Source organism: Xiphias gladius, chromosome 14, assembly GCF_016859285.1.
Source record: "Xiphias gladius isolate SHS-SW01 ecotype Sanya breed wild chromosome 14, ASM1685928v1, whole genome shotgun sequence".
Classification (NCBI taxonomy): domain Eukaryota; kingdom Metazoa; phylum Chordata; class Actinopteri; order Istiophoriformes; family Xiphiidae; genus Xiphias; species Xiphias gladius.
In genome coordinates, this window is record NC_053413.1 from 22607393 (window position 1) to 22625508 (window position 18116).

The following is an 18116-nucleotide window of genomic DNA, read 5'->3' on the forward strand; positions in this document are numbered from 1 at the left end:
GTCAGAAGGGTCACCAGGGTCAACTGGAATCATCCCCACGTCAATTCTGTTCGCTGTTGAAATATTTCAGTCTGCACCAAAGTGGCGGACCGACAAACAGACCAACAGAACGACGGTCACTCCTGGAGCCGTGCCACTAGCACGGCTAAAAGGAAAGGTCGAAATTACAGCTGCAGAGGCTGATATTTCCTGACTTCTAGTCCCTAGTTTGGGTCAAGCTCCAGAAATGTTGGAGCCCACGATTCCCAGAACACAACTTGATTGTGTGGTTTGTGTGCCTGGTTAAATGCCCGTGTCTTCATATCTATTAAACTCCATGACCCAACCCGAGATGACCCTGACGACATCACCCGGGTTGTTTTTAAACTCATCCTTGATCTATAAAATTGTTGGCGTGCCCCTTCAGTTGGCACCGACTTATATAATTCATTAACTGTTTTGGTCCATTTTCAAGAAAAAAATGCTCCTTCCCTCATGATTAATGATGAATCTCAGGACACGTGACAAAAAATCTTTTCTAATAACAATGTCTGTACTGAGGCTAACTGGCAGCGAGTGCCAAGCATAAGGAAAGACGGCTCTAATCTTTCTGAGCTGCAGAACAAATAGGATATGCCGGATCAGATGACAGATATGTTGCATTTAAGACATATTTTTAAATCATGTCATTCCCAATTCATGGTCCAGAGTTTTTTTTTTTATTTGGGGCGAGAGAATCTGAGTCACCGGAATCCTCTTTGTTCCAAGCTTCAGAAATTTCTCTAACGACTTGCCAGCACAGCTTTTTGTTTTTCATTAATCTAATTGTGAAGGTTCTCCGAGAGCTCGAACAGCAGCATCGTGAAAGACATGATAAACATACCACCCAGGTGAATAGAAGGCAACCCAACAGCCCCGCTATGTGGCACACGCAGGTGTTCATTCTGGAAAATAACAATGAAGTCTGCAGAGTCCATTCCGTCAAAGCCTCTGCGGAGTTGCTGCGCTGTGTCGGCAAATCTGAGGGATGCGAAATGTGGCATTTAATGTTTGTGTTGGGGTGAGGGTCTGGGAGGTGGTAGCAGTGTTGGAGTCAACAACAAAATCAAAAACAGCAGCAAGCACCTGTAGTCGCCTGGGAGATCAATAACAGGCAAAAATACAAATCTGGACAGACAAAACCATCACAAAACTACCCGTGAAACCTCAAACGCAACAGCATGACCTGACACACAGCAGCGCAGGATCCTTACAAAACAACAGCAGGCTCGCTGAGCAGATACAACATTACCCAGAGTACACGGTGGCATTTTGAACCCCTGACCGTTTCCTTTTTTCATAATGACAACAACAACAGAAAGTTCTGGGGCACAGGCGAGCATAAAAGCGGACGGGGGATTATATTTCATGAAAAAATTGACTGCACTTTATTTAATGCCCACACTTAACCGCCAGGCTCTATTTGTGTCTGTCAACCTCTTCAGTTCACGGAGGCAATCAGCCTCCCAGTGCTGGCGCCCAGAGCACTGCTAGGCTTCCACCGGGGATAATAACGCTGGCACTGAAACCTTTTATTAGCTGGCTCTGTCAAGAGCCCTCAGGAAGGGACCTATACTATGACAAGACCGGGCTCCCACTGAACACAACACTGATTTTATAGCACAACCTGACACTTCAATAAGAGAGAGAGGAGGAGAGTGAATCAGAGCTAGGATATTTGCCAAGGATATCTGATGCTGTATGTGTTTTCCGCAATTTTGCAACAGGATGAAAAAAAAAACATGTCAAAGCAATAAATTAAACTAACAAGCCGGTCTGGGGGGAGCGGGTGTGGCAAGGAGTTTGGAGTTGAACAACACTAATGCAATTACAGGGATTTTCTGCTTGCTCAGAGGCTTGGTTCAAGGGCGGAGCACGGAAAGCTCAAGGCGAGCAGCACAAAATCAGCCGTAACTCAGGGTAACAACCAGGCCTAATCTTGCCACCTCACTGTCTGGGAAAGCTGTTGAGAAAATACTGTACATATGGGATTGCAGCGGCGTGGCCATGAGATCAAGGGTATTCTGCACTTCTGATGTGTCCAGCCTGGATCAAATGGGGATTTGCTGGATTGGATTCTTGGGGCAAGAATTCATTTGTGAGCGACAACAAGGATGCAATTTGTGCAATCTGTCTACCGTTTTTGACCACAGGACTTTATAAACCTATTACACCAAATTGATACTCCAAACTAAGATTCTACTGCCCCTGCCCACGAGCAGCTAAAAGGACATGGTCAGGTACAAACAAGTAACACTGGAGCCACGTAGGATTCAGTGTTTCAATCACAGACAACTGACCGAGGCAAACACTTGAGCCATTTCTTTAATTAAGTTAACTGCTTCATTTTAAGTTAATGCGCAGTCTTTCCGCGCACTCTGACGCGCGCTGCTGCTCTTTTGATTCTGTGCGTCTTCTTTTTTTTTTTTTTTTGTCAACATTTGGACAACATTTCTAAGCCACATCCAAGTCCATGGAGACAATACCTCCTTATCAAACATGGCCTCAGCCGCTCTGTGTCCTCTGGGGCTTTTGGATCAACCCTGTGCCAATAAGCAGTAAGGCCTTGCCAGGAGTACAACAAGCTCTCGGGCTTTGCCAAGTGTACAATGTCCAGGGGGGACCTGGCTGGGAGCCAGCTGGCTGGGAGTTGCAGGACTCTGCAACTACTTTATGTTAGGAAATTAACACAGGACATAAATGCTATTAAAAGTTGATCAAATTGCATAGTATTTTGTGATCCAGAGCGCTGAAATTGTGCCAGCGAAGACAAAGACGGAACAGAAAACAAGTGAACACATTTTTCACATTTCATACCCACAAAGTGTCGTAATTAGATCTAAATTTGGTAGTTTGTCATATTTACGTTTTAAAATTGCATTAATATTGCCATAAAACTTAAAAAAATCATTGTCCTTCCCTCTGTGGAAAATTCTCTCCCCTATGATACAAAAAGGATGACTGGCGAAAGGGTCGATTAACTACTAGGGAAAAAATGACTGATTGCTGTTGCTACTAACGGTTATTATCCTTATCAATTAATCTACAGATCACTTTCTCAATTAATCAATTAATAACTGATGCTATAAAATAATAGAAAGCAGTAAAAAAAAATGCTCATTCAAATTTACTGAAGGCCTAGATGACGTCTTCAAATTGCTTTTTTGTCTGATGAACAGTCCAGAATAAGATAATGTACTAATGTAAACTGCTTATCTTTTGGTTTGGGACCGTCGGTTGGACAAAACAACACATCTGAACACGTGATGAGCATTTTTCATCAAGATCAACCGATCGTTAGTTGCAGCTGTGATGTTTTTTTCTACTGCACCATAAAACATGAAAAATGTCTTGTTCAGTCGGTTTTCTTGCCACCTTGGAAGAATTTCAATTCCCTACTACACACATACCTCGGAACTGACATCTGTGTTCAACACAGCCATCACACTACCTCACATCTCACACAGACTCAGATGTGCCGCCAGGGATTCTGGGCCCCGTGAAAAGATATCACATGGGGCCCCACCACCGCAGGCCAAGCCAAACCTTGAAAATATAATACTGTGCAGACGCTCCTGCAACATTCTGCCAACAGTAAAATTCACTATCTGATGCAAGACTGATACCTTCTATAAGAAATGTGCTAAAGACCATCTTTCACATTTTAAATGTCATTTTAATGGTTAAATTCTTGAAAAGAAAATTCTCTTTAAATTAATGAATAATTTGAAATAAATATAACTTATATATGCCTTAACCTCTTCAATTAAAATAAAGTAACATTATCCTCCATCAAGTGATATAAAAAAACAAAATAAAATAATAAAATCGGCAGCAGATTTATTAACTAACTATACATACCAACTAGAAAATAAGCAGCTGTAAAAGTGGAAATGGAAAATGTAAAACAAAAAGGAAACAGAAATGAAAAGGGCCTGATTGTGGCACTAGAGAAAAGGTCGAGTTCTAATAAGAACGTTTGTTGACCCCCCCCCACGGCACCCCTCCACAGACTAACCATCCATTGGTAAATCCTTCATACATTCACAGTGTGAAGTCCATCCAGTATTTGTCATTTCCACACCGCCGTAAATTGGCAGATCACCTCCTGGATTACGTTCTAACCCAAAACAGATTTCGGGCAGGGACCCATCAGGACCGAACGATGCCATCTGACCGCCAACGATCTGCCATCTTGGCAGCTCTGTCTCGCAGATTGTAGTGACGGCACTCAGTCGGTCATTCAGTCTTTATCTACAAGTAGGAGTTCACATCTGAGTGGAGAGTGAAGTGTTAAGAGGCCAGTCTTAATCCTAAAAAGGTGTGTGACCTTTTAATCCATGAAGTGCTTGCTGCGGAACGTGTGTTGCTGCAGACGGATCAGACAGGTGTAGTTCAAAACGAACACCGTGGCTGATTATCTGACAATTATCCTACTTAAGACCAACAAGACAAACACTTAAATGAATACAAGAAGCAGAAGAAAGTGCGGCTGAACGAAAATCAAAATCCCAGAGGGAGTCGGAAGATAATTTAGAAGCAGCTTGAGATGAGTTATGAAATCTGAAAATTGCACCGCTGATATAAAAAATACAATTTTACTGATCTTGGTGATTAAAGTTCCCTCACCCACTAAATACCCTCATAATACTGCAAATTAATAAAACGTCACTGACAGTATCAATGCTTTTCACACAAAACAAGGGGCGATGTAGAGACAATCGGTTTGATTTCGGGAGGCAAAAAGCCAAATACTTTTGCTTAGTTAATGTTGAGGTGCTTTTGAAAGCAGAGTTTTTACTTGTTTGGACATCGCAGGACGTAAGGAGATAATTTAAGAGCAGCTTGAGATGATTTATCAAATGTGAAAATCTGCTACTATTTTTTGTAATCTTTGTGACTAAAATTTCTATTCTCACTACAGAACGAATACTGCAGACAAGAGTGCACGTCACCATTTGGTACCAAAATTCACATAAGAGTATCTCTGTTTTTCACCAAAAACAACAGAACACATGGAGGCACTGGTTTGTTTTCGAGAGTTGAACTCTTTAGGAATAACTCCAGTAAAGGCCTTTCACTTCTGATAGCTGAGGTTGCATTTAAATCGATGCGGTCTAAGGCAATCTTCACTTTAAAAACAAAATCCAGTTAAATTTCTGCACTTCCTCCTGATGTCCAGAAGAACAAACGAAGATTAGTAGAACTGTTTTCTATACTAATATTGGCTCTGTCCTCTTGTTTTAGAATTTAAGTCACAAAACTTCAACTTCAACGTCACAGCTTCAATTATGCAAGTACAGTAATATTAGAGGCAATGGCCTTATTATTACATATCCCGAGTGACACTTAATGTTAATGGTGCTGACCGTGACTGCAATTACAGAGTGGAACCTTTATTCGTAGGCTGCAATATCACCTCTCTCATTAAAGTCTGGGCTGTCTTTTCTTCGTAGTTTGTCCAAATCTGGGTGAAGAACAGACACAAAAACAGACAAAAAAAAAAATCTGCCTAGAAAAGCGATGGCAATTGATCTCGTGTCAGCGGAGATCAAGCAGCCGGAATTGGCAGAGTGGCACATGATTAAACCGCCCGGGATTAGTGACTACCTGAACAACATGACTGACAGCACGCAGTGAGATCAAGTAATGCTTTAAGTCTCCCCAGATGTTGGTAAGATTCCCAGTGCGAGCGAAGGGTCGGCCCGCTGGCCCAGTTACCACAACTGCGTGGATTAATGCCAGATCTGGAGGGAGGTTATCACCCTCGGTTTTTCACTGCGAATTCGCTAACCCCTAGCACTGGCTTCTGCAGCAGTGAGTGCGTCTGTGTGTGTGTGTGTGTGTGTGTGTGTGTGTGTCTGAGCAACAGATGTAGGTTACATTACCATGATAAAGCAGCCACACGCTTAAATGGTACCCTGTTGGCTCAAAGGGCTTTAAGGAATGGATGGCAACAGCAGAGCGAAAGACTCTATTTTAGGTCATTCAGTCGGGAGGAGGATTCAGTTAAAGTCAAACTAAAATTTGAATTCTTCCCACCATGTGTGTCACGAAATATCAATTAGGATGATACTGCAGCTATTGGGCATATTTTTCTATTTTTCAAAAAAAGTATTAAAGCGGTCTTTGGACATATTTGTGGAAACTGACTTTGAATAATGTGATAACTCTGCAGTCACATCATTTGAATCTGAAGCCCCCTCTTTGCAGAGCGTTACAGAGAGTTTCACCTCGGTTTTTAGCTCTCACCGCTCTCTTAGCGTTGCTCTTCAACTCCGGCACGCAGCTGTTTAGAGCAAAAAAGCCATAAATATCCAATGTACCCTACCGGCTCAGCGCCAAACAGCAGACATACACAGTAAGCAACTAGCTGGTGAACACAGTGAAAAACGTAGCAACGAAAAAGCCAGATATTGTCTTTCTGGAGTTGGTAGAGACCAAAGCAAGCGCTAAAAGAGTGAATATTGGACTTACATTCACCAGGTGGCCAGAAACACAACTGAATGGTAATGTCTCTCCATAGCTGCTGGAGGAACTGTTTGCTAACAAGTTCATCACAGATACATCAATACTGCGTTCAACAACTTGCTTCCACTGGCCCCCAGAAGGCCCCCAAAACTCAATGCAATCTCTCATTCAGGATTTTTTCCATTGGTCTTTCTGAAAAAAATGAAGCGTGTTCCTGCAAATTACTTTCCCTAACATAACCCAAATTACGATCCACTACAGCAAATTGAAAACTTCGTGGTTTTAACAATTACTTTGTGAGCACAGAAAAAAACTACGGATCCCAAGAAAAAACTACAAGCACGGCAAGGCCAGTGCTTACGTCAGCATAACTTGGTTTCGTCCATATTCATAAAACTTTCTGACGCTCTCTTCTAAAGTCATTTTTTCAACTTTCCAATCGTAATCTCTGCAGTCTACAAATTTCTACAGCGTTCAGTCCCCTCTGTCCTGCTCTTATTACAGACGCGTGAAGTAACCGTAACCCCTTGACTCGCCGATGGACTCAAACTCTTTTGTCCAGCTGTGACGTCATATCACGTCATATCGGAGTTTCCGTAATTACCAGTTTCCCCCTTGTAAATGGCGTTGACGTCAACATCCGGGTCATAATTATGGCTGGGAAAGTCCAATTTTTCTGAAAGCTCCGATATATCCGACATGGTGCTGAAAATTTCTAGCAAAGTAAAGATAATCAAACGCTGAAATGCAACAGATATAGTGCTATATTGAACAAGCACCGTATTTTTCAGCCTCACATGTTCCACTATGCGGTACAACAACCGTCACTCAACTACTACAACTGGTTCAAATTTCACCCCTGTTCAGTTGCCATCAATTGTGTTTTTTGGCAACCTGTTTGCTTGCCAGGTAGTGCGACCTTCTTTGAAGAAATGTAGCTAAAGTTTGTCATTTTCTGTTTTGTTTTATCAGTGTTTCTTCACTAAAACAGCCGGGATCTCCATTAACGCCTGAGAAGCAGTAGCACAAGAAGGCTGACAGCTGCCATCTTGGTTTGTCTGATGACGTGAACGCTCTCAAGTCGTAAACAGGGGAATCTTTCCCATCACCACCTTCCCTCCCACATGACGTGAATGCGGCGTTCACCCGCAAAGGTCTAGGGCTTATGGCAAATCCTGTTCATTAAAGCTAAAAAACGGGGAATAGTAAATAAAGGATATCGGATACTTTTTTTAAACAGTTACGGTACTGTTGAGTTAGGCCCTGCTCCAAGCCTGAATTTCTAGTTATTTGGATAGTTACAAATGTTAACTGGATTTTTTAGGTTTTTCTTACATCTGGAACAGAACCCAGAGGTTCAAATTTCACTTTGGCTCGCTAAAAAAAATCTATATTTCTTCCATTTAAAATTTAGACCAAAAAAGTGCCTGAGCAAAAACGAGCACAAAACAGGATACAGATGCTGGTTTCTTAGCAAAAAGGAATCTTAATATTTGACTTTATAGAATTTGTAGAGTGTTAAGTGCTATAATCAAATTTTTTACATTTCCCATAAAACTTGCAATGATTTTTTTGGTTTCCTGTTGTACACTGAATTCTGATATATGATTTTTTTCGTCATGCATTGATTTATATTTTACATATTTATAAGTAGTAAAACTAAACTTCTGCTATAAAGCACCTTACATAAGCATCATGACTTCAAATGATCATTATTGTATGAAGGAATCTATTAAAATATAAGTAACTGATGTATCTACTGTAGGATTAAAAATGAATTTAAGTCTCCCTTTAGGACCCTAGGCTGCCAGACTGAAAAGTATGAAACAATGGATTCCAAAATTTCTCATGTAAACTTGACACTCAGGAAGGGAAACAGATAAAAGGAGCCAGTGGCACAAAGGGAAATCTGAGCGCGGATTTGATAACACTTTGGATACAAACCAGAGCTTCGGCCTGATTCAACATCCTGTCAGTGCCGTGCTTTCTCTAAAACTGTGGCAGGGCACTTTTTATCAGCCTGCCTTCTGCTGTAGCACAACCACACGGGACAAGGGGGACTCAGAGAAGTGCCATTCATCCCTGAAACTCTTTAAGAACTGGGACACTCACCGCATTCCCCAAAGCTTTTACTCATACGACACACACACAAATGACTGTGTGTTTGTCTGAGCCTGCATTAATTAGTTGGAAATCTTCTTTGTGTGTGTGTGCGCGTGTGTGTGCTTTCCACTTGCGTGAACGCGCACGAACCCGTCACGGAAACCCGCTGCTCTGGCCTTGTTCTGCCATACGTAGTTAGGAGTAGCAGCAGCATCGCCATCTTTTGATGCGAAGCGATGGGGAGGCCCATCCTGAACTGTTGCGATGGAAGGGTAACAGCGGCAGCCGTTCCCAGCTCGAGCACAGTCCTTCTCGCGTGAACTCACTCCAATTAAAGCACAAGCTAACAAACGCGGGGGGACCCCTGCACGTCAGATCTCTCTCTGCTGGCCTCTCTCGCCAATTAAAAACATGAACTAAGTAGCAGAGTGCAAGTAAAGCTACTCTCCGTGTCATGAACCACACTAAAGCTGGTTGGTGGGTTCACACGACTGACAAACTGTTCATTTTATTGGTAGAAAAATGAGCTTTAATAGATGAAAGATCAACTTTAAAATTTCAGCAAACTATTCACAACATATCTGAAATACAGCATATATTCTACCATATGTCTATGCTATGGTTCAACACTTTTTGTTTACTCATTCTTAATAAAATAACATTTATTTCAAATAAGTTAAAAACAAGTTCTTATTTACAGTAAGAAAGTGGCAAATGGTATATGGTGCCTCGTTGTGGATTCGGGGGATACAGAGTAGAGCCGATATCGACAGCCAATATTTTATTATAACTAATACAGTATATCATTTCTGGCAAACCTGTACATGTCAGCCGATAACAAACTAGAAAATGCAGCAAAGAAACACCAAAGATATGTCTGAGGTTATTTAGAAACACCAGAAAGCACCGACACGTCCATTTTTCCACTTTAAAAGTGTCTCTTTCAGTACATATCTTACACAATTGTTCAATAATCAAAATGTAAAGGACCCTCATCAGAAAAGTGTAGTTTTTGTTACCAGGGGATATACTATTGTCTTTTTCTTTAAACTCTGAAATACTGATGTCGCTCTTGGCCTCAAAAATCCAGGATTATTTAGGCCCAAAGGAGACGGAAAACAGCGGGGAGCAACAGTTTCCAAAAGGCACCGTGTAAAAACTGAACTGTTGAGAAAGACGACAAAGCAGAGCAGGCAAAGCCTGAGGCGACACACATCCGCCCTGTTCGCTACACCAACCAAATCACCTAATCATAGAGTGCTGCTCCACCATGCTTTGTCTGAAGGCACCTTTACACTGCGCTACCATATTTTGGGCTGCTGAGATGTAACTTGGCGTTCGTTAGAAAAATGTGGTTGTCAGTCCAGACCGCTGATCCTACGGGTCGCGCCGGGACACGCGTCCACCGGCTGCTTTTGCGAGCCAAAGACGGCCCGCGGGCGAAATCCGGGCGGTGTCGGAAATTTTACGATCAAATTCTCACACGGCCCAAGCCTACAAAACAGCCAATCACTTTGCTGTGGCTTGTCGACACTTTCGGGCGGTGGCCTCATGAAGATATATTCATTTGTATTATGGGGGTTGGAGTCTGACAATGTGTTGCACAGGATTTATGTCCTAAAAACCACTTTTCAACCCAACCGACAAGAAACGGGAATACTGGTGTCATTTAATTTAAAGTTACAGCTCATTTACTTTGTTCCACTTCCAGTTTACATTTCCTTCAAACCCCTTCTGCAATTTGTACCATTTAACTACATTTTCCTTTTTTTATATATTTTTACAATACAGTTTATTAAAATATTAAGGTTTCAAATCTAGTGTGAAATTAACTGCTGTCTCAGGTAACAAAAACAGCCCACATGTGCTGACAAGGATGTGACACGAAAGTTTCTAAAGTGACATGTTGCTGAAGGATTGCTTTTCTGTCAGAGCCTCTCATTTCTTCCTTTGTCGGAGGATTGACAGGAATCGAAGGGCTGTTAAATAACGAAAAGCCCCCAACCTTGGCACGATGAAATATGGCTAAAACATTAAGTCTGACAAAACCAAACTAAGGCTGTATGTTACCTGTGACGGACGGTCTGACTCCTGCTGTCATGTTGCAGAAAAAATAAATACGTGACAGGCGCCAGCAGGATGGATGGCGAGGAGAGCAACCTTTTACTGAATGAAGACAGCAATTACCGCCACAGCACGCGCCGAGAACCACTGTGCTATGGATTAGGGATGGGCGATAATCCAATATTAGCATCTATCACGTTTCAGCAGAATCCTACTGCGATCACATGATCTTATTATGCCGTCGCTCTGCAACTTTTTGTCCAAATGCACGGTTCAAGGCAAACTAAAGTTGTTCTACACGTATAAAAAGTTTGGTGAAGCACGAGTGGGGCACGGCTCGTTGCTCTGAACATTTCTGCTGAGCTTTCTGTGTTTCATTTTATGCGATTTTGCATGCATTTGCCATTTCACGATGAGGGTTGGGGATCGGTTTTTTTCAACAACCGTGCCAACACAATACCTACGTCTCTGTACCAGTTAAAAGCTGAAACGACTAGTCGATTCGTAGATTAGTGTGAATCGACAGAAAAATAACCTGCAACTATTTTCAGTCACTTTTCAAGCACAAGTGCCAAACATCCCCGAGTTCCAGCTTCTCATTTGCAAGGTTTTTCCTCCTTCTCTTTTTCTTAAGTGATCATTGTTACGGGTGTATATGTTCCCGGTGCTCTGTCTGTCCCTGTTCCTCTCCTGTCTTCTCTGTAGCTCTGCCCAGGTGCTACCTGGTCAGTCATCTATAAGGCTCACCTGGCCTGGGAACGAAGTGCTCGAGAGCTCCCGTGCCAGCATCAAAAGAGAGAGGCTTCTCGTGTGGGGATCTTGCTGCCTCTCGGGCTGAGATTTTTTTTTTTTTTTTTGACTTTGGCTTCTTTTGTAGTCTGGATTTAGTGCCCTGGTGGTTTTGTATACTCATATTAATAAATCCCATGGATTTGGTTGTTTTCAAGGTGTTCTCTGTGATTGATTTGGGTCAGCGGTGGAGTGTTGGGGCCGCTCAAGGGTGGGGCGTGACACTGTAAACTAAATAATCCTGGATTTTCGACTGTCGATCGGACAAAAAAATGACACTCATGATGAAACCTCAGGCCGTAGGAACTCGCAGCTTTTTTTTACCCGTTTTTTCAAATCTTATACCTCAAACAATTAACCAATTAATCAAGAAAAAATCAGCAGATCAATCAACTATTAAAATAATTGTTAGTTGCAGCCTCTGTACCAAACCCAGAACTTACATTAATACTACTAATACCTTTACATTAAAGAATTTTGTAGAACAGTTTTCTTTTTTTCTTTTTTTTTTACAAAACTCTTTTTAAAGATTCAACAAAAAAAAGTTTAGTTTTGTCAAAAAAGAAAGCAGCAATACAAGAACTTTGCCTGAATAAAATACTGTCTGAATTAGCAAAATCATCCTATTAATGGGGAAATATCTGGCCCAAGAATAAGAAAACAAGACTAAGAATCTGAACAAACATCCAGTGCCAACATTCAGTACGTGACCGTTTTCGATACTCGAGGCTGCATTTCCAGCTGGTGACCAAAGAGTAGTTTGATACCCAACCGTAATCACGTAGTGCAGAGTATCAGTATCAGAAAATATCCCTCTCATTTTCATGATGATGATTCCAACTATGACGCCAAGCCCTGCTTTGATTTTTTTGTTTATCTGATAACAAACCTAGCGACCGGAAACACTTACAAAAGCCGAGGAAGGTTAAAATACAGTATAGTGCTGAAAGGACACAAATGAAATGTAGAACGGAATTTTCTATGAAAACAACTGTAGCTGTGTTTACACTGTAGATGGTGTGTGTGTGTGTGTGTGTGTGTATGTGGGATCAAGTGCCATGATTTGAGTGATTTGAGGAGCCAGTACTCTATGTCTCTGTTAAAAGACGCAACTCTGAAACACTTACTTTCATAACAGACAACGCAGTGCTTAAAATACACAAATGAGAACCGGTGAAGCTGTGTTTACACTCTTTATATGGGAGTGCCCTGATAGTCATATGATGTGTGTTTGAGCAAGCTTCTCTAAAACAAGGATTTGCCGCTTTTCTCTGTTTTATATCATTGTAAATTAAATATCTCTGAGCTTTTGACTGTTGGTCAGAAAAAAAAAAACGTTGCATGCAGATGTGTATCGACGACAACAATTTTGATAATTGACTCACTGTTTGAGTCACTATAAAAAAAATAAATTTTTTCTTTTTTTTTTTCCGTCTGTTACTGTGAGACTTGGCTGTTACTCTCTGTTTATTATCTTCACTTTTTAGAAGTTTTTGTTGGTTTTAGGCGATGGTGATGAAAAACAGAAGATTCAGAGATTATGATTAGCTGAAACAATGAATTGTCCGAGTTGTGTTAAAACAAAAAAAAACAATTAAAAAAAACTACTGCTGCTGCGTTCTTCTTCAAATCAAATCAATTTGATGGATTTGATTTTTTTCTTTATGTTGTAAACTAAATATCTTTGGGACCGTTGGTTCCACAAAAGAAGTCTTTGCTACTGTGGTTGATATTCTCACTTTTTTTCTGACATTTTTTAGACAAAAAAATCAGAGAAACTGTCAGCAGATTAATCAGTAATACAGCTCAAACGTTTAGTCAATTAATCAATTAACTGGGCAATGGAAAATTAACTGTCAACCATTTTGATTGTCACTATTCACTTAAAAATAGCCAACATTTGCCCTTTCCAACTTCTCAAATGTGCGGATTTTCTGCTTTTCTCTGTTTTATATCACTGTCTTGGACGGTCGGTTCAACAAAACAAGCAATGTGAAGACATCACACCATCACGTAGCCAAAACGGTTGACTAAGAAAGTCCTTTTCAGTCACTTATCAAGAAAAAAAATGTTGTTCGGCGCAGCTTCTCAATGGTGAGGACTTGTTGCTTTTCTCTGTTATATCATTGTGAGCTGAATATCTTGTGGCTTTACGACACGAAGATGTCACCTCGAACTCCGGGAAAACTCTGAAGGACATTTTTTTTCACTATTTTCTGACATTTTATAGAGAAACAAACAAGAAATTATTGAAATTGTTCATTAAGCGAGCAATGAAGATAAACGTCAGCTGCAGCCCTCACTAATCCCAAAGGTGTGTGAGTGTTTTGTGTCATATAAAACCGACTACACCTTGAGCTCTGGCAACTGTTGCTCATGTCAACATCGGTAAGTTTGAAAATTGCTGAAATTAACTGAACTGACCTGAGAGCAGTAGGACAGAGAGAGGGGGATAGAGTGGGAGTCAGAGAGCAACTTTTTGTTAACTTTCTCCTTATCTGTTAACACTCCTGTTTAGGGGAGTGTGTGTGTGCGTGTGTGTGTGTGTGTGTGTGTGTGTGTGTGTGTGTGTGTGTGTGTGTGTGTGTTTTTTAACTCCTCTCATCATGTTAACACCTGTACAAGTCATGCAGGATGTTGGCCGGCCGGCCTGCATCTGCCTGCTTCACGGGCAACGACACACAGACTGAAGGCATAACACAAACACGACGGGCCCGGTTGCCCCCATGTTTCCTGTCATGTGCACAAACCAAAATTGCAAATTCAAGAGTCCCAAAAAAAAAAAAAAAAAAAAAACACAGGCGAACATCCAGCAACCAGGAGAGGGGAGGATGTGTGTGTGTGTGGGGGGGGGGGGATCACCTCCACGCAGCATCACCACCACAGCTTCCTGCACACATTTCACCTCATCTGTTGAAACGCACACTGACATGAAAGCCAACCGCGTCAGGAGCTCCATATGTGGGTTTTTTTTTTTTTTTTTGGTTTTTTTTTTGGTTTTTGTTTAGTTTTGTTTTGATCCCCCCCCCTCCCTTTTTTTTTTGACTGGGATGTACGTGAGAGAGAAACCCCCACTTACCTTCCACATCCAGGCCATTCTTATTTCTACGCAAACAATGGTGGACCGCTTGGTTTCGTCGGCCCCAAAGCGCCGTTCACCGCGTCCGCTTCCAAACGCGTTCATTCATGTACGTGCATCACAGGCGGAGACGCGGATGCGGTGCCGATAAATGCGGGGATCGCCTCCATAAATATCAGAGTGTGCCGTTATTCGTCTCCCCTCTCTGGGTTTTTTTTTTTTTTTTTTTTTTTTTTTTCCTCCCACGGAGCTGCTGGGACCTGGACCGACGCCGCGCTGCTACTGGCCGGCAGAGACGCGCAGTCCCGCCCCCTTAAGAGTCACATGATCGCCGCTGATTTCCTCCTGACTTCTGCCTTTACAACGTGCTGCTGTGGGGAGAGCTGGTTCATAATCTAAAAGAAACGCATTCTGGGATATTTATTATTAAAGTGTAATAAAAACGAGACAAAACCCGAGCCTTGAGGACGTGTTGTTATGGAAACAAGAAGTTTTCTAAATATGATTCATTAACTGTTGTAAAATTTCCATAACAATTCCCATAAGAAGTCGGTCCTCTGTTTTGTTAGCACAAGAGCCATTTGTTGTGGATATACTATGAGTTATGGCAATTCATTCGCAATTTTTGCAATGTGATATTTTTGTCACATTGGTGCATCTGAAAAATCGTGAACAGAGCGTTCACACATCATCACCTTTTAAGTATATATATGTCGAACTTGTCAGCGAACATTTTCTCATTCGGCATTAACAGAGCAACATTATCATTCATTTGGAGTCGAGTTCGTGGCCACCTGGTGAGCTTAGATATAAAATCCACTCTCTTTTATCTCTGCTTTTGGTCTCCACCAACCCCTGACGGAAATATTTGGCTCTTTAGCTGCTTCATGTTTCGGCTGTGTTCACCAGCTAGTTGCTAACTGTGTCTGTCTGCTGTTTGGTGCTGAGCGCACAGTGGGGTTTTAGCAGGCCGAAAACAATGGTGCGAGAGCGGTGAGAGTGAAACAAAACAGTAAAGTTGCGGCCGGTCAACTACACAACGAACTGAAACCCGCTATTAAAGCTCCGTAAAACTGAAAGGAGCTGCAGATTCGGGCGATAATTCTCTGTAGGTTCATCAATACGAGCGACCCCTTTCACATTAATTGAGTTTGCATCCAAATGTCGGGCAATTTTACACGAATATCAAGAAATTTGGCAAAATAAAATGCAAATTAATTCATATTTCACTCCACTACTGTTATGTGAATATTAAGAGTTGGTTTTTCAAGATACACAGCTTGAAGCGCTAACTCTCCAGTCGGGTGCCATTGAACTACTGCAGAAGAAGAGGACATTTTGCTTTTATCAATACACCAACATTTTCACCTCAGCCAAATCTGAAAGTAAAAATTTTTTCGCAATATTTTGAGATTTTTTTCGAAATCGCGGAGTTTTCACTCAGGTTTTAAAAATATATATAATATATTTTTAAAAATATTGATAACAGCTGCTTTGACTGATAAGAAATGTTATTGTAGGAAAACAAATATCTTCCCTGTGGAAATACGATTCATAAATTGTTATAACATCTTCCTAATACCTGATATAAGAAGTTTTTGTTTTTTTTTTTTGTGTGAGATCAGGATATTACTCTCTAAAAACAAGTTAATCCATGAGCGTCTGAAAATGTGTTGTTTTTTTTTTTAATCTTTGAGAACAAGAATTAAAGGAACAAGACACTTATGTTGTGCTTATGAGTTATTAAATTATACATTATGGATGTTATTGTGTCCAAAGAAATCACCATATGTGTCTGATCCAACTGCTGTGGGAACAAGTCATGGTGGAACAAGATAAATGTCCAAAAACATTGTTCTTTTTTATCTTGTGAAATCCAGTCGTTGTCTTGCAGGAACAAGATCCACATGTTGTGATATCAAGTTATTACATTATGGAAGATTACAAAGTACAAAATTATCAGTTGTAATAGTTACATTTCATGAGGTGACAAGTCATGGTACAGCAAAATCAGTGTACCAAATTATACTACTTTTTAATGTTTTTAGAACAAGATATTAACTTGTTAGATAAGGCAAGATTTTGCAGTAGGTAAACAGGTTATCCTGCGAGAACAAGATCATTATGTTGGGAAAACAAGCTATTATCATGTGGAAAACAAAAAACAGAATTTACCGGATATCAGATCAGGGAAACAAGAATATTTTGTGAAAATTAGTCCCTCGACAAATATGAAAGAATAAGTCCAGGTTCTAGGCTGTCTTGACGTTGTTGGCACTGCTGCTGGGTTGGACCAGCGGGGCTCCTTATAGGAATGGCTAGGAATGTAAAAAATCCCGAATAATTCAATTTTACTGGTGACTCACTCCGCTGACTCTAATAATGCAAGTCTGTTGGGTTGCAGCCGCACTGCTGCAAATTTCATTCCTCCCCCGTGGGTGATGCAGATCTGATGTCGGTTATTTGGTTCCCTGGCAACAGAAAACAGTGTGTGGCGTCAGAGTCCACCAGAAAACGGGGTTGACTGATAAATACAAATTCGCAACAAGAATAAAAAATCTGACGAATACCGTAGTTCATATGACTCCACTCACCTTCACTGCAATTTCATTGTTCTGTTTTTACTTATTGTACTTGTTTTTATCAGGTGATCAGTTTAGGAAGCAGCGTCTTAGAGTACTTCCTTTACTCATTTTTGACTTTATTTGAACATACTGTTTTCAGATTTTGTCCTCCTCAGCCACTTTGACACAAATTTTATATTCCATTAAACAGTAAACATTAGCAGTAAACAAAACCGTATATTTCTAAATCAGTAAATCATACTCAGCGTTTTTGTACATGACGCACACAAAGAGTACACAAAACCAGCCACCATCACTTAAAAAAAACACCATCACTTAATGGTGTGTGAACAACACGCCAACTTCCTTGAGTCATTTCGCGTCATCACTATGCATTTTCGGCTTCTCGCGTGTCATTTCACGCCGCGTCATTTCTCTACCGACTAACCCCGACCCCAACCAAAACAGCGTTAAAAGAAACGCGAAAAAAAGCTTAAAATGGGCTGACACGACTCGCAAAATGTCCTTGACAGTGGCGTGCTACTTATACGCCATCCCATGACATCAAGTAGTACAAAACATATGAAGTATTAAACTACCATATACTGTGCAAAACATATAGTAACTATAGTATTACTACTATAGTACCACTAAAGTGGACATAATCATGTTAGACTAAAAGACACAATCAGTCCTGTTGATGAGCACAACACTTTTCTGCTGTGCTACTAGGATATCAGCTCTGTTTTTATTAGGAACCCTGTCTGAGAATCTGCTCTGGTGGGGAGACAGTATAGAGATATAACACAAACTCAGGTCTGCAGACACATGGTGTGTTTCCTTCGAGTGCCGAATTCACCTGAATGCCGAAGTGTTTGCAGTGAACAAAACTGATGTGTTGGAAACCTTTTCGGGGTTCCTGTGAGAAAAACTGAAAGACATTAGTTGAGATTATTTGCCTCGAAGAGTTGCACTCAGGGTTGAAATAGGGAATCTAAATTAAATCATGAAATATTAAACGGTGAGCC

The 18116-nt window shown here is 41.0% G+C and overlaps 1 protein-coding gene across 1 annotated transcript in view; it reads right to left on the bottom strand.

Annotated features, from left to right (window-relative positions):
* Positions 1-14717, bottom strand: part of st6galnac3 (ST6 (alpha-N-acetyl-neuraminyl-2,3-beta-galactosyl-1,3)-N-acetylgalactosaminide alpha-2,6-sialyltransferase 3) — a 67119-nt gene extending 52402 nt beyond the window's left edge. The window contains exon 1 of the mRNA XM_040143986.1: positions 14525-14717. Coding sequence (XP_039999920.1) covers positions 14525-14629 — 105 coding nt within the window. The 5' untranslated portion in view covers positions 14630-14717. The remainder of the gene's footprint in view (positions 1-14524) is intronic.
* Between the last annotated feature and the right edge of the window lie 3399 nt (positions 14718-18116).